This window comes from Monodon monoceros, unplaced genomic scaffold, assembly GCF_005190385.1.
Source record: "Monodon monoceros isolate NGI ecotype Baffin Bay Population unplaced genomic scaffold, NGI_Narwhal_1 Super_Scaffold_3, whole genome shotgun sequence".
In the NCBI taxonomy this organism is placed as follows: Eukaryota; Metazoa; Chordata; class Mammalia; order Artiodactyla; family Monodontidae; genus Monodon; species Monodon monoceros.
Window position 1 is genome coordinate 41626660 of NW_021703780.1, and position 24143 is coordinate 41650802.

Here is a 24143-nt window from a genome sequence, read left to right on the forward strand (position 1 = left end):
GGGCACAATCACAATAAAAGCAAATCCCATAACTGCTGGGTGTGTGACTCACAAAGTGGGGAACACTTATACTACAGAAGTGCACACACTGGAGTGAAAGTTCTGAGCCCCACGTCAAGCTTCCCAACCTGGGGTTCCAAAAATGAGAGGAGGAATTCCTAGAGAATCAGACTTTGAAGGCTAGTGGGATTTGATTACAGGACTTTGACAGGACCTGGGGGAAACAGAGACTCTACTCTTGGAGGACACACATAAAGTAGTGTGTGCATCAGGACCCAGGGAAAGAAGTGACCCCAGGGGAGACTGAACCAGAACTACCTGCTAATGTTGGAGGGTCTCCTGCAGAGGTGGGGGTGGCTCTGTCTCACCATGAGGGCAAGGACAATGGCAGCAGAAGTTCTGGAAGTACTCCTTGGCATGAGCCCTCACAGAGTCTGCCATTAGCCCCAAAAAAGAGCCCGGGTAGGCTCCAGTATTGGGTTGCCTCGAGCCAAACAAACAACAGAGAGGGAAACCAGCCCCACCCATGAGCAGTCAAGTGGATTAAGGTTTTACTAAGCTCTGACCAACAGAGAAACAGCCAGCTCTACCCACCACCAGTCCTTCCTATCAGGAAACATGCACAAGACTCTTAGATAGCCTCATCCAACAGAGAGCAGACAGCAGAAGCAAGAAGAACTACAATCCTGTAGCCTGTGGAGTAAAAACCACATTCAAAGGAAGATAGACAAGATGTAAAGGCAGAGGGCTATGTACCAGATGAAGGAACAAGATAAAACCCCATAAAAACAACTATATGAAGTGGAGATAAGCAATATTCCAGAAAAAGAATTCAGAATAATGATAGTGAAGAAGATCCAGGACCTTGGAAAAAGAATGGAGGCAAAGATGGAGAAGATGCAAGAAATGTTAAACAAAGATCTAGAAGAATAAAGAACAAACAGAAATGAACAATACAATAACTGAAATGAAAAATACACTAGAAAGAATCAATAGCAGAATAACTGAGGCAGAAGAATGGATAAGTGACCTGAAAGACAGAATGGTGGAATTCACTGCTGTGGCACCAAATAAAGAAAAAAGAATGAAAAGAAATGAAGACAGCCTAAGAGACCTCTGGGACAACATTAAACGCAACAACATTAGCATTATAAGGTTCCCAGAAAGAGAATAGAGAGAGAAAGCTCCCAAGAAAATATTTGAAGAGCTTATAGTTTAAAATTTCCCTAACATGGGAAAGAAAAGAGCCATCCAAGTCTGGGAAGTGCAGAGAGTCCCATGCAAGATAAACTCAAGGAGAAACACGCTGAGACACATAATAATCAAATTGGCAAAACTTAAAGGCAAAGAAAAATTATTGAAAGCAGCAAGGGAAAAACGACAAATAACATACAAGGGAATTCCCATACGGTTAGCAGCTGATTTCTCAGCAGAAACTCTTCAAGTCAGAAGGGAGTGGCATGACATACGTAAAGTGATGAAAGGGAAGAACTTACAAACACGATTACTCTATCTGGCAAGCATCTCATTCAGATTCAATGGAGAAATCAAAAGCTTTACAGACAAGCAAAAGCGAAGACAATTCAGCACCATCAAACCAGCTCTACAACAAATGCTAAAGGAACTTCTCTAAGTGGGAAACACAACAGAAGAAAAGGACCTACAAAAACAAACCCAAAACAATTAAGAAAACGGTAATAGGAACATACATATTGATAATTACCTTAAACGTGAAAGGGTTAAATGCTCCATCCAAAAGACACAAGCTTGCTGAATGGATACAAAAACAAGACCCATATATATGTTATCTACAAGAGACCCACTTCAGACCTAGGGACACACACAGACTGAAAGTGAGGGGATGGAAAAACATATTCCCTGCAAATGGAAGTCAAAAGAAAGCTGTAGTAGCAATACTCAGATAAAATAGACTTTAAAATAAAGAATATTACAAGGGACAAGGAAGGACACTACATAATGATCAAGGGATCAATCCAAGAAGAAGATATAAAAATTATAAATATATATGCACGCAACATAGGAGCACCTCAATAAATAAGGCAACTGCTAACAGATATAAAAGAGGAAATTGACAGTAGCACAATAATAGTGGGGGACTTTAACACCTCACTTACACCAATGGACAGATCATCCAAATGGAAAATTAATAAGGAAACACAAGCTTTAAATGACACAATAGACCAGATGGATTTAATTCATATTTATAGGACATTCCATCCAAAAAGAGCAGGTTACACTTTCTTCTCAAGTGCGTACGGAACATTCTCCAGGATAGACCACATCTTGGGTCATAAATCAAGCCTCAGTAAATTTAAGAAAATTGAAATCATATCAAGCATCTTTTATGACCACAATGCTATGAGATTAGAAATCAATGACAGGGAAAAAAATGTAAAAAACACAAACACATGGAGGCTAAACAATACGTTACTAAATAACCAAAAGATCACTGAAGAAATCAAAGAGGAAATTGAAAAATACCTAGAGACAAATGACAATGGAAACACGATGATCCAAAACTTTAGGGATGTAGCAAAAGCAGTTCTAAAAGGGAAGTTATACCTATACAATCTTACCTCAAGAAACAAGAAAAATCTCAAATAAACAACCTAACATTACACCTAAAGGAACTAGAGAAAGAAGAATAAACAAAGCGCAAAGTTAGCAGAAGGAAAGGAATCATAAAGATCAGAGCAGAAGTAAATGAAATAGAAACAAAGAAAACAAAAGCAAAGATCAATAAAACTAAAAGCTCATTCTTTGAGAAGATAAACAAAATTGATAAACCTTTAGCCAGACTCACCAAGAAAAAGAGGGAGAGGATTCAAATCAATAAAACTGGAAATGAAAAAGGAGAAGTTACAACAGACACTGCAGAAATACAGAGCATTCTAAGAGACTACTACAAGCAACTCTATGCCAATAAAATGGACAATCAGGAAGAAATGGACAAATTCTAGAAAGGTATAACCTTCCAAGACTGAACCAGGAAGAAATAGAAAATATGAACAGATCAATCACAAGTAATGAAATTGAAACTATGATTAAAAATCTTCCAACAAACAAAAGTCCAGGACCAGATGGCTGCAAAGGTGAATTCTATCAAACATTTAGAGGAGAGCTAACACCCATCCTCCTCAAACTCTTCCAAAAAATTCCAGAGGAAGGAACACTCCCAAACTTATTCTATGAGGCCACCATCACCCTGATACCAAAACCAGACAAAGATACTATAAAAAAAGAAAATTACAGACCAATGTCACTTATGAATATAGATGCATAAATCCTCAACAAAATACTTGCAAACAGAATCCAACCACATATTAAAAGGATTATACACCATGGTCAAGTGGGATTTATCCCAGGGATGCGATTCTTCAATATACGCAAATCAATCAATGTGATATGCATATTAACAAATTGAAGAATAAAAACCATATTATCATCTCAGTAGATGCAGAAAAAGCTTTTGACAAAGTTCAGCAACATTTATGATAAAAACTCTCTAGAAAGTGGGCATAGAGGAAACCTACCTCAACATAATAAAGGCCATATATGGCAAACCCACAGCGAGCATCATACTCAATGGTGAAAAATTGAAAGCATTTCCTCTAAGATTAGGAACAAGACAAGGATGTCCACTCTCACCACTATTATTCAACATAGTTTTGGAAGTCCTAGCCATGACAATCAGAGAAGAAAAAGAAATGAAAGGAATACAAATTGGAAAAGAAGAAGTAAAGTGTCACTGTTTGCAGATGACATGGTAGTATACATAGAAAATCCTAAAGATGCCACAGAAAACTACTAGAGCTAATCAATGAATTTGGTAGTTGCAGGATACAAAATTAATGCACAGAAATCACTTGCATTCCTATATACTAATGATGAAAAATGTGAAAGAGAAATTAAGGAAACACTCCCATTTACCATTGCAACAAAAGAATAAAATACATAGGAGTAAACCACCTAGGGAGACAAAATACCTGTATGCAGAAAACTATAAGACACTGCCTAAAGAATTTAAAGTTGATACCAGCAGATGGAGAGGTATACGATATTCGTGGTTTGGAAGAATGAATATTGTGAAAATGACTATACTACCCAAAGCAATCTACAGATTCAATGCAATCCCTATCAAATTACCAAAGGCATTTTTTTACAGAACTTGAACAGAAAATTTAAAATTTGTATGGAGAAACAAAAGACCCCAAATAGCCAATGCAGTCTTGAGGGAAAAAAAGCAGAGCTAGAGGAATCAGACTCCCTGACTTCAGACTATAGTACAAAGCTACATTAATCAAGACAATATGGTACTGGCACAAAAACAGAATATAGATCAATGGAACAGGATTGAAAGCCCAGAGATAAACCCATGCACCAAGGTCAACTAATCTATTACAAAGTAGGCAAGGATATACAATGGAGAAAAGACAGTCTCTTCACTAAGTGGTGTTGGGAAAACTGGACATCTACATGTAAAAGAATGAAGTTAGAACACTCCTTAACACCATATACAAAAATAAACTCAAAATGGATTCAAGACCTAAATGTAAGATGAGACACTATAAAACTCTTAGAGGAAAACATAGGAAGAACACTCTTTGACATAAATCACAGCAAGATATTTTTTGATCCACCTCCCAGAGTAATGGAAATAAAACCAAAAATAAACAAATGAGACCTAATGAAACTTAAAAGCTTTTGCACAGCGAAGGAAACCATAAACAAGACCAAAAGACAACCCTCAGAATGGGAGATAATATTTGCAAACGAATCAATGGACAAAGGATTAATATCCAAAATATATAAACAGCACATGCAGCTCAATATTAAAAAAAAACAACCTAATCCAAAAATGGGCAGAAGACCTAAATAGACATTTTCTCCAAAGAAGACATACAGATGGCCAAGAAGCACATGAAAATTTGCTCAACATCACTAATTATTAGAGAAATGCAAATCAAAATTACAATTAGGTATCACCTCACACTGGTTAGAAAAGGCATCATCGGAAAACCTACAAACAACAAATGCTGGAGAGGGTGTGGAGAAAAGGGAACCCTCTTGCACTGTTGGTGGGAATGTAAATTGATACAGCCGCTATGGAGAACCGTATGAAAGTTCCTTAAAAAACTAAAATAGAATTACCATATTACCCAGCACCCAGAGAAAACCATAGTTCAAAAAGACACATACACCCCAGTGTTCATTGCAGCACTATTTACAATAGCCAGGTCATGAAAGTAACCTAAATGCCCATTGACAGATGAATGGATAAAGAAGATGTTGTAAATATATAGAATGGAATATTACTCAGCCATAAAAAGGAACGAAATTTGGTCATTTGTTGAGACGTGGATGGAGCTAGAGACTGTCATACAGAGTGAAGTAAGTTAGAAAGAGAAAAACAAATATCATATATTAACGCATATATGTGGAACTTAGAAAAATTGTACAGATGAACTGGTTTGCAGGGCAGAAATTGAGACGCAGATGTAGAGAACAAATGTATGGACACCAAGGCAGAAAGCGGTGGAGGGTGGGGTGTGTGTGATGAATTGGGTGATTGGGATTGAGATGTATACACTGATGTGTATAAAATTGATGACTAATAAGAACCTGCTATATAAAAAAATAAATAAAAGAAAATTAAAAATAAAATAAAATGTGTGCAAGAGGAAAAAAAAATGATGGTGGGGTGAGGAGTCAAGGTGGTGGTGTGGGAAGATGCAGAGTTAGTGTCTCCTCACAACTAGTGTCTCGTCACAACTAGTCTGCCGGTCACTGGTCAGGGATTCTGACCCGCAGGGAGATGGGAGGACTTCCAAAATGAACCGGTAGGACGTAGGGGGACCGTAGGTGGAGGAGATATAGAGGCCAGACAAGATCAGCCTGCCTGAGGCCAGAGAGATCAGGAGAAGCAGGTGGGATGGACTCTCTGGGAAGAGCGGGAGAGGAGCTGAGGGCAATCACCTGGTCCATTTGGGTAGTGAAGCTGCTGAGTTCTGAATCTGCTTCCCCCGCCCCCATCCAAAGCCCCATCCAGGCCTCTTGGGTCCTGGGGGCTTAGGAGGGAGGCTGGGGAGATCAGGAGAGTCAGGTGAGAAAGGCCCTGCAGGAGAAGAAGAGGGCAATTGCCTGGCCCACTCGGGCATGGGGAGCCTGCTGAGCTCCCTGCCCAGTCCCTTGCCCTCGAAACTCCCCTTCCCTCACCCTCCCCCACCAGCTGCATTGGTCCTGGGGGCATAGGAGGGAAGCTGGGGAGATCAGGAGAGACAGGCAGGAGGGGCCCTCTCAGACCCCAGATCAGAGGAGCAGGAGAGGAGAGGAGAGCATTTGTCCTGCCCTCTCGAGCCCAGGAAGCCTGCTAGCCCCCCAGGTCAGGTTCCCTCCCCCTGAGACTGTACTGGGTAGCATGCCTGGGCCCCTTTTGTTCCTTGAACATAAGCCCCACCCCCCACATCTCCCAGGGCCTTTTCCAGCCCTGTAGGTCTTGAGCATTGGCCCCGCCCAATACCCAAACCCCACCCTTGCTTAGGCCACACTCTCCACAGCCAAGGCCTTTCTCCGCCCACCAGTTTTTGTTTTTCCATTCCCTCCTCCTCTTTTTTTTATTGTGGTACTGATGTAACTTCCAATTATTGATTCATCTATATTTTTATTTTAAAGTTTTTCAAACATACCTATTGTTTCTGATTGTAATTTTATTTTTTACTTTGTTATTTCTCTTGCTCTCTTTTTTTTTTTTTGCCACACCACACAACTTGCAGGATCTTGTTTTATGACCCTGTGGTTGGGGAGAAGCTCCTGTGGTGGGAGCTCCGAGTCTGAACCACTGGACTAACAGAGAACCTCTGACCCCAGGGAATATTCATTGGAGAGAGTTCTCACAGAGTACCTCATCTCAGCACCAAGACCCAGCTCTACCCAACAGCCTAGAAACTCCAGTGCTGGAAGCTTCAGACCAAATAGGCAGTAAGACAGAAACACAATCACACTCATTAAAAAAAATAATAATAAAAAAATTAGATGGCAAAAAAATATGTCACAGATGAAGGAGCAAGGTAAAAATCTATAAGACCAAGTAAATGAAGAGAAATAGGCAATCTACCTGAAAAATAATTCAAAGTAATGATAATAAAGACGATCCAGAATCTCAGAAATAGAATGGAAGCATGGATTGAGAAAATACAAGAAATGCTTAACAAAGATCTAGAAGAACTAAAGAACAAACAAACAGATGTGAACAACACAATAACTGAAATGAAAAATACACCAGAAGGAATCAATAACAGAATAATGGAGGCAGAAGAACAAATAAGTGAGCTGGAAGACAAAACAGTGGAAATAACTGCCAAGGAGCAGAATAAAGTAAAAAGAATGAAGACAAGCTCAGAGACCTCTGGGACAACACTAAATGCACTGACATTTGAATTATAGGGGTCCCAGAAGAAGAGAAAAAGAAAGGGTCTGAGAAAATATTTGAAGAGATTATACTGGAAAACTTCCTTAACATGGGAAAGGAAATAGTCACCCAAGTCCAGGAAGCACACAGAGTTACATAAAGGATAAACCCTAGGAAAAACACAGCAAGACACACATTAATCAAACTAGCAAAAATTAAATTCCAAGAAAAAATTTTAAAAGTGGCAAGGGAAAAACAAAAATTAACATACAAAGGAATCCCCATAAGGATAACAGCTGATTTTTCAGTGGAAACTCTGCAGGCCAGAAGGGAGTGGCAAGATATACTTAAAGTGATGAAAGAGAAAAATCTACAACCAAGATTACTCTATCCAGCAAGGGTCTCCTTCAGATTTGATAGAGAAGTCAAAAGCTTTTCAGACAAACAAAAGCTAAGAGAATTCAGCACCATCAAACCAGCTTTACAACAAATGATAAAGAAACTTCTCTAAGCAGAAAACACAAGAGAAGGAAAATACCCACAAAAACAAACCCCAAACAATGAAGAAAATTGTAATAGTAACATACATACCGATAATAACCTTGAATGTAAATGGATTAAATGCCCCAACCAAAAGACACAGACTGGCTGAAGGGATACAAAACCAAAACCCATATATATGCTGTCTACAAGAGACCCACTGCAGACCTAGGAACACATACAGACTGAAAGCGAAGGGATGGAAGAAGATATTCCATGCAAATGGAAATCAAAAGAAAGCTGGAATAGCAACACTCATATCAGATAAAATAGAGTTTAAAATAAAGACTGTTACAAGAGATAAGGAGGGAAACTACATAATGATCAAAGGATCAATCCAAGAAGATATAACAATTATAAATATTTATGCACCCAACATAGGAGCACCCCAATACATAAGGCAAATGCTAACAACCATGAAAGAAGAAATCGACAGTAACACAATAATAGTAGGGGACATTAACACCCCACTTACACCAATGGACAGATCATCCAAACAGAAAATAAATAAGGAAACACAAGCTTTAAATGACACAATAGACCAGATAGAACTAATAGATATTTATAGAACATTCCACCCAAAAGTGTCAGAATACACTTTCTTCTCAAGTGCACATGGAACATTCTCCAAGATGGATCATATCTTGGGTCAAAACTCAAGCCTCAGAAAATTTAAGAAAATTGAAATCATATCAAGCATCTTTTCTGACTACAACTTTATGAGATTGGAAATCAATTGCAGGAAAAAACTAAGAAAAACAAATACCTGGAGGCTAAATAGTGCACTACCAAATAACCAAGAGATCGCTGAAGAAATCAAAGAAGAAATTTAAAAAATACATAGAAACAAATGACAATGAAAACATGATGACCCAAAACCTATGGGACACAGCAAAAGCAGCTCTATGAAGGAAGTTTATAGCAATTCAATCTCACCTCAAGAAACAAGAAAAATCACAAATAAACAATGTAACCCTACACTTAAAACAACTAGGGAAAGAAGAACAAAGAAAATCCAAAGTCAACAGAAGGGAAGAACAGAGATCAGAGCAAAAATAAATGAAATAGAAACAAAGAAAACAATAGCAAAGATCAATAAAACTAAAAGCTCGTTCTTTGAGAAGATAAACAAAATTGATAGACCCTTAGCCAGACTCATTAAGAAAAAAAGGGAAAGGATGCAAATCAATAAAATTAGAAATGAAAAAGGGGAAATCACTACTGACACTGTAGAAATCAAAGGATTATAAGAGACTACTATAAAGAACTATATGCCAATAAAATGGACAACCATGGAGAAATGGACAAGTTCTTGGAAAGGTACAATTTTCCAAGACTAAACCAGGAAGAATTAGAAAATATAAACAGACCAATAACAAGTAATGAAATTGAAACCATAATTAAAAATCTTCCAACAAACAAAAGTCCAAGACCAGATGGCTTCACAGGCAAATTCTATCAAATATTTAGGGATGAGCTAACAGTGACACTTCTCAAACTCTTCCAAAAAATTGCACAGGGAGAACCACTCCCAACTCCATTCAATGAAGCCACCATCACCCTGACACCAAAACCAGAAGAAGATATCACAAAAAAGAAAACTACTGGCCAGTATCACGGATGAACATAGATGCAAAAATCCTCAACAAAATACTAGCAAACAGAATCCAACAGCACATTAAAAGGATCATACACCATGATCAAGTGGAATTTATCCCAGGGATGCAAGGATTCTTCAATAGACACAAGTCAATCAATGTGATACACCACATTAACAAATTAAGGAATAAAAACCATATGATCATCTCAATAGATGCAGAAAAAGCTTTTGACAAAATTCAATACCACTTATGATAAAAACTCTCTAGAAAGTGAGCATAGAGGGAACCTACCTCAACATAATAAAGGCCATATATGGCAAACCCACAGCGAGCATCATACTCAATGGTGAAAAACTGAAAGTATTTCCACTAGGATCAGGAAAAAGCCAAGGATGTCCACTCTCACCACTATTATTCAACATAGTTTTGGAAGTCCCAGCCATGGCAATCAGAGAAGAAAAAGAAATAAAAGGAATACAAATTGGAAAAGAGGAAGTAAAACTGTCACTATTTGCTGATGACATGATACTATACAGAGAAAATCCTAAAGATACCCCCAGAAAACTACTAGAACTAATCAATGAATTTGGTAAGGTTGCAGGATACAAAATTAATGCACAGAAATCTCTGCCATTCCTACACACCAACAATGAAAAATCAGAAAGAGAAATTAGGGAAACACTCCCATTTACCATTGCAACAGAAAGAATAAAATACCTAGGAATAAACCTGCCTAAGGAGGCAAAAGACTTGTACTCAGAAAACTATAGAACATTGATGAAAGAAATCAAAGATGACATAAACAGATGGAGAAATATACTATGTTCTTGGATTGGAGGAATCAATATTGTGAAAATGACTATACTACCCAAAGCAATCTACAGATTCAATGCAATCCCTATCAAACTACCAATGGCATTCTTCACAGAATTAGAATAAAAAATCTTACAATTCGTATGGAAACAGAAAAGATCTCAAATTGCCAAAGCAATCTTGACAAAGAAAAACGGAGCTGGAGGAATCAGGCTCTGTAACTTCAAACTATACCACAAAGCTACAGTAATCAAGGCAATATGGTACTGGCCCAAAAACATAAATATAGATCAATGGTACAGGATAGACTGCCCAGAGATAAACCCACACACATATGGACACCTAATTTATGACAAAGGAGGCAAGAACATACAATGGAGAAAAGACAGCCTCTTCAATAAATGGTGCTGGGAAAACTGGACAGCTACATGTAAAAGAATGAAATTAGAACACTACCTAACACCATACACAAAAATAAATTCCAAATGGATTAAAGACTTAAATGTAAGACTGGACACTATAAAACTTTTAGAGGAAAACAGGAAAAACCCTCTTTGACATAAACCACAGCAAGATCTTTTTTGACCCACCTCCTAGAGCAATGGAAATAAAAACAAAAATAAACAAATGGAACTTCATTAAACTTAAAAGCTTTTGCACAGCAAAGGAAACCATAAACAAGACAAAAAGACAAACGTCAGAATGGGAGAAAATATTTGCAATTGAGGCAACTGGCAAAGGATTAATCTCCAAAATATACAAACAGCTCATGGAGCTCAATATCAAAAAACCAAACAATCCAGTTAAAAAGTGGGCAGAAGACTTACATAGACATTTCACCAAGGAAGACATACAGATATCCATGAGGCACATGAAAAGATGCTAATCACTAATTATTAGAGAAATGCAAATCAAAACTACAATGAGGTATCATCTCACACCAATCAGAATGGCCATTATCAAAAAAGCTAGAAAGAATAAGTGCTGGAATGAGTGTGGTGAAAAGGGAACACTCCTACACTGTTGGTGGGAATGTAAATTGATACAACCACTATGGTAAACAGTATGGGGGTTCCTTAAAAAAGTAAAAATAATAAAAAAATAAAAAAATAAAAGTAAAAATAGAACTACCATATGACCAGCAATCTCACTGCTGGGTATATACCCTGAGTAAACCATAATTCAAAAGGAGACATGCACCACAATGTTCATTGCAGCACTATTTACAATGACTAAGACATGGAGCCAACATAGATGTCCATCAACAGATGAATGGATGAAGAAGATGTGGCACATATATACAAAGGAATATTATTCAGCCATAAAAAGAAATGAAATTGAGTTATTTGTAGTGAGGTGGATGGACCTAGAGTCTGTCATACAAAGTGAAGTAAGTCAGAAAGAGAAAAACAAATACTATATGGTAATGCATATATATGGAATCTAAAAAAAAAAAAAAATGGTACTGATGAACTTAGTTGTAGGACAGGGACAAAGAGGTAGACATAGAGAATGGACTTGATGACATGGGGTGGGAGGGCAAAGCTGGGGTGAAGTGAGAGTAGCATCGACATATATACACTACCGAATATAAAATAGTTGGCTGGTGGGAAGTAGCAGCGTAGCACAGGGAGATCAGCTCAGTGCTTTGCCATGACTTAGAGGGGTGGGATAGGGAGGATGGAAGGGAGGGTCAAGAGGGAGGGCATATGGAGACATGTGTATGTATATGGCTGATACACATTTTTGTTCAACAGAAACTAACATGGTATTGTGAAGCAATTATACTCCAACAAAGATCTATTGAAAAAATAGATGGCATTCTAAAAGTATAATGTGACCTTAAGTAATATTCTAAGTAGCTAAAAGTTATTTTTATAAGAGAACAAGAAAATATTGCAGCCAATTAAGTAGGAAAGAAAATTAGGCTGAATTGCAAAATTCCTTCTTAGATTCTACCCCTGGCAATTTTCTCATTGACTGTTCTGTGAGAATTTCTGGAAGTGTTTAAAGATAATGGTTTAAAACTGTGTCATTTATCCTGTTGTGTTGTATTTTAGCCATAATGCAAGTCCATGAGGATTTCTTCAATTATAAGAAAGGGATATATAGACATGTTACCGGCACAAATGAAGAATCAGAAAAATATCAAAAGCTTCATACACATGCAGTCAAACTGACTGGGTAAGTCACTTTCTTAAAAATCTTCATTGAATGCTTTTGGAAAATAAAACTGAAAATAAGAGTATGTAGTGTGCATTTAGGTTCTGGAGTTCCTCTTGGTATGAGAGATTCTCATACAAATTAAAAATTATAAAAGGATTGACATTAGTTTAGTCAGTATTTTAAAGTCTGGTGGAAAAGTAACTCAATATTTTGGGAAAGGTAATTCTGTCTCTCACTTACTTGGGAATCCATCCTAAGAATCTGTTCTATGGGTAAGGGACATTGATTACTGGAATAGATTCTGCATATGGAATAATCGAGGAAAGGGTACAAAACCACGGTGTATCAGGGTTTGGGGAGAAGGTTTTGGATGGAATAACAAATGGTAGAGATTAAGCAAGAAGAGAGGGTAGGGTCACCTTTCATTCAATGTAAGATTACTTTTTATATTTATGTGAGAATTGTAGAAATGAAATTTATCAAATTTGTAGGTCAAATACATTCAGCTCTGCAAGAGCAAGAAAGAGGTTCAAAATTTGGTTGCATTTCAAGAGTAAGTCATCTCACAAATAGACCTTACTCAGAGAGTGTGGTCCTTGGGGACCACTTTTTCAATCTCATTCTGACTCTGCCCAGTCTCCAAGCTTTCTCATGTCTCATTCCACTTCAGATGAAATGCTTACTGTCCCACTCTTCAGGTGATGATCTCAAAAATTTTCCTTTTATCTTGAATCACCAATAATGTGACCTTGTGCTCTTACCTTGCATTGTATTTCACCAAAGAAATTCAAACAATCAGGAAACAGCTCCCAGCATCACACGCTCTTCCCATAAGTACTCCTCCCTTTCTTCCCACTTTTCACAGAGTTGAACCTTCTCTGATCCTATCTAAACCCCTCTTGCTATAGTGTAGACCTCAACCTCTCTCCATATTCAAGAATATTCAGAGGCAATTTTCCCGTTTTCTTCTCTGTAACCAATTTTATTTTTCCCACCATACAAATGTGCCATTATTTCTCAGATATTACGAAAAACAAACAAAACAACAAAAAATTTTTCTCTCATCTTCACTTCCTCTACATTCCTTTTATGTTCTTTCCATACAGTAAATTCTTAGCGAGACTCGTCTGTACTCACTTTCTTCACTTCTTCTCTGCCCATTTTTTCTTAAACCTCTCCAGTCACTTTTTTTTACTTCCTTCCTCCTCTTCACAACAGTACCTGGGTCAAGGTTCTCAGCGACGTCCCCATTGTTATATTCATCTGTCAGAATACACACCTACCTGTCCCCTCCTTCTGGGTTTTCCTCACTGCTGTGACTTTTCAAGGTTCTTTGCTCTTCTTTTTCCTTTTTCTGTACTTCCATACTGCATGTTTGAGAGCCCCAGACTGAGGTCTTAGTCCCTTCTCTCCTCACTTATTTCCTGGTGAAGTCATCGGTCTCTGAGCTCATCCTGGCTTTGAGTTCCATCGAACCCTGACACTGGTTGAATTTATATCTCCAGCCCAGACCTGATCCTGACCTCCAAACTCATCCATTCCAAGGTCTCCTGGACACCTCCACCTGGGTACCTAGTGGATGGCTCACATTCAGTGCTTCCAGAATGGAACCCCTGATCTCCCCCTTTACACTTACTACACAGCATCTACCGTCTCCTTCTTAGCTGATGACCATACCATTCTTCCATGTGCTCTCACTGGAAACCTTAGAATCATCCTTTATTCTCCTTGCCACTCACTCTTAAGATGTTGGAAACTCCACTGGTTCTTTTAACTTATATCCAGAATCCAACCACTTTTCACAATCTAAATTATCTCCACCCTTGCCTGAACCACCATTACCCATCATTTTGTACATGGGTTACTGGAGAAGCTTCTAACAGCTCCTTTTGCATTTAAGTTTGCCCTGGACAGTCTATTCTCAACAGAGAAATCAGTGTGTTCTTTTAGAGCATTAATCAGATTTCATCACTCCTTTGATCAGAACCCTACAATAGAAAGTAAGAAAGTGATCTGATCTCAATTTCTGTTCACCTGTACCTTGTTCTTCCTGATCTCCTGCTCCATTATGTTTCAGACACCCACACACAGAGTCTTTCCCTGTGCCTACACTGATCCTTTATCAGACATCTGATTCCTTAGTGTCTGTGTCTCCATCTAGTCTTTGCACAGATCTCATCTTCTCAGTGTGGCATCCCTGACTGTCCTATTTAATACTGCCACCTGACTTCTGCTTCAGCACCTCTGATCCCCCTCACCTGATCTATTTAAAATTGTTTCCATAACAATGACCACTTTCTAACATACTAATTTAATTAGCTTTTGATGATTGTGTATTGTCTGTCTCCCTTACTAGAATGAAGCTCCTTGAAAGCAGGTGTCTATCTTATTGGCTGAAGTAGCCAAAGCATACAATTCTGGTCCTTCATACACCTCATGCTTTTTCTATTCAAATAATGAATTTTTTTTTTTTAGCATACTCTATACTAGTTCTAGCCCGATACTCATCTTTCAATGAGGCAGCTGCTCAGCTTTAATTGATTTGTAATTCTTGGACCCACACTCATCTGATCAACTCTGCCCCTATTTCTCAGCCCAGAGAGCTTTGTGGGACTCACAGTAAATGCCCTCCAGTGGCTTTGCTGCCATGTGCTACCCTTTGCCTTTCCTTTTTGCTTCACCTTCATCTTTCAACCATTGCCCCTGGTGGCTTGGCCAGGACTTGGGCAGCCCAGTGGGCTCCCAGTGTGACTTCTTCTTCAGCTGATCTCCCCAGGGTAGGATGGGGAGGGACTGACAGTCTGTTCACCTAGCCTTGCTCATGGCTCTTGCTATAAACAGCTTGAGGGAGTAGTTCTGGATTGTCCCACATACTTTTAAAGGGAAAAAATTCCTATTCAGGTCTAGAGGGGGAGGGAGAGGGTTGCAGTGAGTCTTGTTCTCAGAATCTACTTTTCCTTTGATACAGAACAAAATGTGTTTTTTTCCATTATTCCTCAAAGTTGTTTATTGTTTTTGGGGGGGGTCGATTGTGGCTGTTTGCCTGGTTTACTAAAGATAGAAGGAAGGTACTACTGAGGTTTTAAAACTTGTTTTGTTTTATTTTGTTTTCCCCTTCTTAGCTGTTCAGTGACTTTTCAGGAAGGCAAATGGAATAAGAATGCCTTTATACTGCCACTGGAACTGGGAATTCAGTGCCACCTGAGTTCTGTTTTCCTTCAGTTTGAAAGTCATATTTCTTCTAAACCCCTCCTTCCTATGTATGTTTCGTTATCAATTTTTGTTTTCTCTAGTAATATCCATGATTTGGAAAAAATTTTTCCCACACACTTGGTAATTGAAATAATTTTTCCTATCATTCAGAGAACTCTGGAAATGGCAACATTGATGTGGTGCCTTCCTTGATTTATCAGAACTGATCCTTTATCATCTCTATCATGTATTTAAACACGCTGGTCATGTTTTCTTCATTCTACTTCTAAATTTATTCATGTTGAGGTTGAACAAATTATGAATGTGTTTCTATTTAATCACTCTGCACCGTTTGTATATTTTCCATGTACAGTGTGTCAGTTGCAGTAATGTGTTCACTTGTATAAACTCCTAGAAGATTGAGACATTTATAAATTTACCTCACATGTGTGACAATTAACAAGGTTAATTCTGCTAGTAGGCAAGCAACTTCTGGAGAATTTGTTTATTTTTCAGAAATATTTTAGGTCCCCTAGGCATTGTTAAATGCCCTGGAGCAGTAGATTTTAATTCATTTCTCTATTAGTAATTCCTGATTTGGTAATTACTGTATTTAGAAAATGAATGCATCAGTGAATTAGAGAGGAATCAAATAGCCCAAGTAAGTTAATGTTCCTTATCAGAGAGCTTAATGTACTTCATAGAAGTACTTTACAAATTTATCTCAACAAATTCTATTTGCTGTCCACTCTGTTAAAGGCAAAGTTATTAGATTTAACTTACTTGAACAAATAAATTTAAACTTCTATTGAATGCTCATCACTGGGGAATGCAAGGAGGATTAATACATAGTCCTGCTCTTAAGGAGTTTAGGGAATAACGTAGAGACATTCACAACTGCTTCTGGCATATATTTCCATACATATAGGGTTTTACATATATAAAACACAGAATAGTGATAGGTAGATATACATTTGTAATGCCTTTCTTTGTTCCTCATAATTTTAGTTCACTCCTCTCTCTTCTCTTTCCATAACCTCTGTCTACCCCCGTTATGGATACTGAAGTCATAAAAGCATTTAATTGAATTAAAAATGCCAGATGTTTTGAAACATGGCATTTTATATACCAATAATAAGAATAAAATATTACCAATTATACTAAACAACTCCATTGATTGTTAGATTGATTTCAATTTTTGTGATGCTAAAATGTGGGGAAAAAAGAGTGTCATATAATAAAAAAATATGATATATAAGATTTTCATCATGGCCAATGTTCTTTATGTTATGGTTCTATTCCATATCTCTTTATACATTGCAGTTCATCTTGTGTCCCTGTCCACCAAAGGTTCTGAGCTTTCTTGAAACCCTCACTCGGAACTTTATAAGGCAATGCATTAAAGCCATTTACTTTTGTATATGATTCCAGGAATTACCACTACGACAAATGAAAAAAAAAATACTAGCAGTCAGACATTTTAGAAAATTAAGGGAAATAATGGGGATAAATCACTGTCAATCCTGCTTGTATGATAGAATTTTATTGAGGATTGAGTCTATCTTTACAGAAGAGAACAATAAAATCATTTTAGGACATATTTTTGCCATCATTCAATAATGTTTTATGTGAAAGTTTACTTATTCAGCAAACATTTATTGAGTACCTCTATCTTCCAGATGTGGTTTTAGAAGTAGGGATACATCAGGAAATAAAATAGACACAGATCCTGGTCTTCATCAAATTTATATTCTACAAATTGATATATAGCTGTTAGGCAAATACAATAGTATTTTATAAAAGGCCAGAGTTTTGGTGCTAAAGTTTGGGTGTGTGTGTCTGGTGTCAAAAATATCAAATTTTTAATGCATAAGTATTGAGTAGTGACTCAGAGAGACAGAAGACAAACAACTGGGAAATGGAGGCCAAAAGGAAAGTAAACATTAAAACAGTCTGAGAAGAACAGAGGAAAGAATAACAAAAATGTTTTCAAGTAGATTGTGAATGAGAATTGCAGTTTTTTAAATTAAACCAAACACCCCAAAATAAATTTAAAATGTTGCAAAGTGATAGAAACTGGGCATGTTTCCAATAAATGACTGTGAAGACATTTATTTGGTTTGAGTAAATCATTAAGGATTCAAGTCAGAGATTTCTGTAAACTGTGATGCAAACCCATAATGTGACTTAAAATTGGGCACAGATAGAATGAATTATATATTTCTCTTTTCTATATATTCAACAAAAATTAAAAGAAAACCCATGTTGTTCCTGGTGCTGTGCTGAGTAGTAGGCATGATGAGAAAAAAAAAAAAAGTCCTTGCCGTCACAGTGCAACTAGATATTAACCCAAAACACACAAAAATGTAAAGTTATGCCACATTTCAAAAAGGCAGGGTAGAAAGTGGTAAGAGGATGTTTAATACTTGATCTAGGGACTTCCCGGGTGGCGCAGTGGGTAAGACTCTGTGCTCCCAATGCAGGGGGCCCAGGTTTGATCCCTGGTCAGGGAACTAGATCCCACATGCATGCTGCAACTGAGTTCACATACCACAACCAAGGAGCCCACATGTCACAACTAAGGAGCCTGCCTAACACAACTAAGACGTGGTGCAACCAAATAAATATAAATAAATAAATAAAAGAAAAAAAGTACTTGATCTAGACTTGAGGATCCACCAAACGTCCTTGAGGAAGAAAAGTATGAGCTGAGATTTATAGGTTGCTTAGCAGCAGGCAACGGGAGCAGCTTGTGTAGAGGCCCAGTGGCCAGAAAGATACAAAACACTATATGAATGCAAAGAATGCTGTGTTTGCTGAATCTTGGAAGGCAAGGACTTGTAGACCAGTTTACAGAATTTAGTCAAGGATGTTAAGTATTTCACTAAGGATCTTAAGAGCAAAGGGAAGCCACTGAAGAGATTTAAATAGGAAAGTGGCACGATCTTTCTTTGTATTTTTTAAAAGATTGCTTTAACTATAAAGAATGTGATATAAAAGGCAAATGGTGGTAATTCTAGTAGAAGACAACAGCCTAGACCTGGTAAGATAGTGAAAGAGTTAGGGAGATATGGGTGGATCAAGAAATATTTAAAGAGAAAAGCTGGAAGAAGGGATATGGATTTGGAACCAAGGTGGACAACAAAGTGGGGAAGGCATTCACTACTGGGTCTGGTAATTTCAAGATGTCTTTGAGACATAAAAATGCCGATAGATGTCAGAGAAGACAGGTAGATATACTGATCTCAAGGTCATAGTAGAGACAAGGGTTGAAGATGGATGGTACTGAACAGAATAAGAAAAAAAGAAAGACTGATTGAGGTTAAGCCATGGGAAAATCCAGCATTTCATGACTGGCTAGAAAATGATGAGTCTACAAAAAGAAGGAGAGACCAGTGAGGTTTTTTTTAAATTTTAATTTACTTATTTTTAAATTTTATTTATTTATTTATACAGCAGGTTCTTATTAGTTATCTATTTTATACATATTAGTGTATATATGTCAATCCCAATCTCCCAATTCATCCCAAAAGTGGCTAGTGTAAGATTTCGAGAAAACTGGGAAACTGTAAGGTTGGGATCCAGGGTCTGTGAAGACATTGGTCTTAGAGAAAGACTGAGTTACAAGTCTATTTTATCAGGAGAGAAGGAAGAGAGGAGGTTAAATAAAACTTTTAGCATTTAACGTAGTGGTAGGTTGAGGAAAATTCCTATCAGATTTCTTCTTTTTTATAATCTCCAGGAAGCAGGAGGTAAGGTTATCTGTAGAGGGAAGAGGTGGTGGGAGGATACATGATCAGAAATTTGAGAATAGAGGTGGTTTGCAATTGTCCTCTGGATGTTTACGTGAGGGAGTTGCCCCAGGAACCTACCTACAGGAATTGCCTCGTGCTGATAATGGCACCATTCTGCCCTCTTGTATGTGCTTTCTGCAGTTGTAGTCAGCCACTTGGGTGGATGCAAAGAGAAGTGGGTAGTTGAGTTCAATACAAGACGGACAGTTTTCCAGATGGGTGCAATGAGGAGTCAGAAAAACAAGGGGTTTAGGGTATGAGTATTGACCTAAGTGTTGCTGAGATGGTGAAAGCTTAATAAACCTGATGAAAAGAGAGGGTTGATGGATTCAAAGAAAATAGAAAAATCATTGGACTAGAGACCATGGTGATTCTAATCGCTGGGATTTTTATGATTGTCTAACTTATTTTTCTTACCTTTTAGATCTTTAATCTTTTTATTGTTTATGAGAGAAAAGTAATCATGTAATAATGAGGTAATATTTTACAGATTATGAATACAGTGGTAGAGAGTGACTAAGTCATAATTTTATATGCTAGTGCCTAATTATCTTGTAGTATTCATTGTCTGCTTTTAGATCCTAAATGTTTGATACCAGTCTATCTATCATCTATGTATCTATGTATCTATGTATCTATCATCTATCTATCTATCCATTTATAGATAGTTGCCCCCAGAGACTATAAAAATAATGCTTTGTCTTGTAATAACCTATGATGGAAGAGAATTAAAAAAGAATATATATAAGTGGCCATCAACAGAGGAATGGATAAAGATGATGTGGTACATATATACAAAGGAATATTAGCCATAAAAAAGAACAAAATAATGCCATCTGCAGCAACAAATGAACCTAGAGATTGCCATACTGAGTGAAGTAAGTCAGACACAGACAAATATCATATGATATCGCTTATATGTGGAATCTAAAAAAAGGGTACAAATGAATTTATTTACAAAATAGAAGTAGAGTTATGAATGCAGAAAACAAACTTATGGTTACCAGGGGATGGGAGGGACGGATAAACTGGGAGATTGGGACTGACATATAAACACTACCATATATAAAATAGATAGATAATAAGAACCTGCTGTATATGTACAGCATTCTCTGTAATGGCCTATGTGGGAAAAGAATCTAAGAAAAAAAAGAAGAGTGGATATATGTATATGTATAACTGATTCGCTTTGCTGTACACCTGAAACTAACACCATAAGGTAAATCAATATGCCAATAAAAATTTTTTAAAATATTTTAGGCTTGGCAAGGCATAAATTCCTGCTGCAAATAAACTCTGTCATTAGAACTCCAGAGAAGCCACAGAAAATAAGTAAATGAATTAGATGTGGCCAAGTCCCAATAAAACTTTATTTACAAAAATAAGTGCCACTCTAGGCTCATAGTTTGTCAAAAACTGATACAAAATCAATCATAGCTCTTCTTAGTTACTAATAAGTAGCATAAAATCAGGAAAATGACTTACAACTGTGAATATTGTACTTTTTTTCATAAATATTCTCTGATTTTGTTTGCTTGTAGGTTTTTGATTTCTCTTGTTTGCCTTTGTTCTTCATGTATTGTAGTGAAGGAATGCTAAACAAAAAAGAATAAGTTTCACATTACGGTTTTTCTACTTATTAAATTTGGTTTGAATAACGTAAAAAAAGAATTTATATATTTATATATATGTGTGTGTAACTGAATCACTTTACTGTACTAACACAACATTGCAAATCAACTATATTTCAATATCAATTTAAAAAATAATGCTTCAGAGTTAAATTTCTCATATATTTTCCCCATATTGTCTAAACATATAAACAGCAAGGACTCCAGGAGCATAAATCATTATTTAGTGAGATTATAAATTATTTAACATAGCTTTATTGGGGCCACCCCTTGTTTTCCCCCATTCATCTTTTTTTCCTTCTTCTTTTCTGAATAACCACTAATGGTAAGCCTGAAATTTCATGCTATGTTATGTTTAACCCTTGGCAAATTGATAAGTTCTAAGCAGAAGTTTTAATTAGAGGTTTTTAATGCATGGTGAAGTCCAAGAGAGTAGAAGGAACCTTTCAACTACACTTATTTAGAAAATGAAAATAAATATGTGATAATTAGTATAGACAATGCAAAAACATTTAATTTGGGTCTTGGGGTGCACTGGCTTGAATAACACTAGCTGCTACAATAAATAAACTCAAAATATTTAATAATTCAAATATCTTAAAGTTTATTTCTTATTCATATACTAGTTCAAGACGGGAGATCCTAGATTTGGGGTCGCTTTCTTCCATATGGTTTCAGGGACTCCAAGCTCTTTCTACCTTGTTGCTCTGCCATCTCTTAGGGTCACATGTTTTGATTTTATTCTGCCTCTGGAAAATGAAGAAGAGCATGAGCAGGGCTTCTTAAATTCACTTCTTTTAAAGCCTTGGCTCAGAAATGGCACTTACAAGTCCATTCACATTCATTTGGCTAAAACTCATTCACATGCCTCTACCCAGCTGCAAATGAGGCTGGGAAGTATAAAAGATTTGGCAGTGACATTATAACATGAGAACAAATAGAGCTATAGTTTGGAGCAGAATTCCAAATTTGCACAAATTTTAAAGAAAAAAAAAAACAAACAGGGACACAGATTTGAGTTTGTGGAGAGCTGACTTGATCTACATTTCCCAAACCCTCTGTGATTGTGTTCAGTTTTTAGAGAATCTTCATTGGGAAATTCTAAGAATTACTGCTTTACAAGATTGAATCAATTAATAAATGCATTTGGTACCAACTATATCCATAATCACTGAAGTAGTACTGTCACACAATCCTCCTGTTCAAAAAACCTTATAAGATGGGAATTAGTATTCCATTTTACTAGAAATAAGGGACAGAGTGTTTTAGAAAACTTTTAAAGTTCTTCTGACTTCAAAATAACTCTTTTAACCATACTACATTTCTATATAAATATTATATATATAGATACACACACACACACACACACACACACACACACACACACACACACACACACATATATAGGAACAAGGAAGGTCCAGTGTCAAGATTCACTCAATGTTTATTTATCACCTAGGTTTTCTCAAGAAACTGCTATATTTTTTCTTTTAGTAAAAGTGTCCTTAGGGTAAAAATAAATATATCCTTTTTTTCCTATTTAAAAATTCTATTCTCACTTGCTTTGACCACACATCTTTAATCTGCACATAAAGACCTTTGCCTAATTTTTCAATTAGAAACTTATTTTTCAGTATGTAATATGTGTCAATCATGTAGTGTGCTAGACATTAAGAATACCAATAGCAAAAATATCCTGCTCCTGTTTTCAAGCAAGTGGGAGAGAGAGATAGAAAGGGAGAGAGAGAGAGAGAGAGAGAGAGAGGGAGAGAGAGAGAGAGGAGGCAGAGAAGGAGACAGAGAGGGACAGAGAGGAACAAGCAGTGCTGAGGCACAATGTCTTAAGCATGGAGATGGAAATAGGATAGGAATTTAAATTGAGTAGTGAGGGTGTGAGTCGTATAGAAAGGCACATAACTCCAATTCTGGGGCCAGAGAAGACTTGTGGGAAGAGGTAGCACCTGCTGTGGAGGTGAGTAAAGCAGGTAGGAATTATTAAAGGCACATGGCAAGAGAAGAGCATGTCCCAGGAAAAGTGAGCAGCAAATGGACAGTCTCACAGTGAGAGAGAATATTACCTACTTAAGGAATTGGAAAGGGTAAATAGGTTGAGTGTAGAGTGAGGAGGAATCTAGTGAAAACTGAGACTAAGAGGTAGCCCAGTCTCTGGGTATTCTGCTATTAATGATAATTTACTAACCTGTCCTGGGGCCTCACCTGGTCTGACTGCTTCAGCATCTCTGGGTTTGCCCTCGCCCCCTGTCCTCCATCATCTCTGTATGAATTTATATGCCTTCACAACGACATTGTTTGGCTTACAGTGAAAGGTCCAAGTGTCCAGGTGGCATTTCTCTACCTCCTATTCTGTGATGTTCAGTTCAGTTCAGTCTCCTAGTTCTGGGTCATTCTACTTTGAGATGTGGGTAAATTTGAGAGCAGAAACTGTCACCAAAGAATAGAAATGGGATCTCAATAGACTAGATCCACTGTACAGTTTCTGCTATAAAGAAAGTAGCACAAACTGAATAACATTCAAAAAGGAAAAGTAATCTTTCTTCCCCTGACACATCGTGGCAGACCTGAACTCTGGGAAACCATGTTCATACACTGGCCTGGCCTGGAAGTGTTTTTGATCTAGTAGTGAGAACAGCCCTGTAAACATACAATGTGAGAGGAGGTGAGCTCAGGGTCTCTCTCCTCTGCCATCTTGACTGATCTACAAGAATTAAAACAAACAAACAAACAAGAAACCCATATAATGTAAGTGCATTGGTTTTGCACAGATGGAATCGAAGTGTTAGAGAGCATAGAGGAGGGGAACCTCACCTAAGAGCATGCAGGTGCATTAGAGAATGTACAAGTCAGGACTAGAGTAGGAAATGACCCTGGAGTAAAGGTTACTAGGATGTTAATTAAGCCTTTGCATTTCCTCTACTGTGAACTTATTATTCTTGCTCTTTATTTGCTTTTCTAACAG

The 24143-nt window shown here is 37.3% G+C and overlaps 1 protein-coding gene across 1 annotated transcript in view; it reads left to right on the plus strand.

Moving 5' to 3' along the window:
• Positions 1–24143, plus strand: part of TINAG (tubulointerstitial nephritis antigen) — a 94368-nt gene that overhangs the window by 44616 nt on the left and 25609 nt on the right. Inside the window, exon 9 of the mRNA XM_029243051.1 lies at positions 12444–12567. Coding sequence (XP_029098884.1) covers positions 12444–12567 — 124 coding nt within the window. The remainder of the gene's footprint in view (positions 1–12443; positions 12568–24143) is intronic.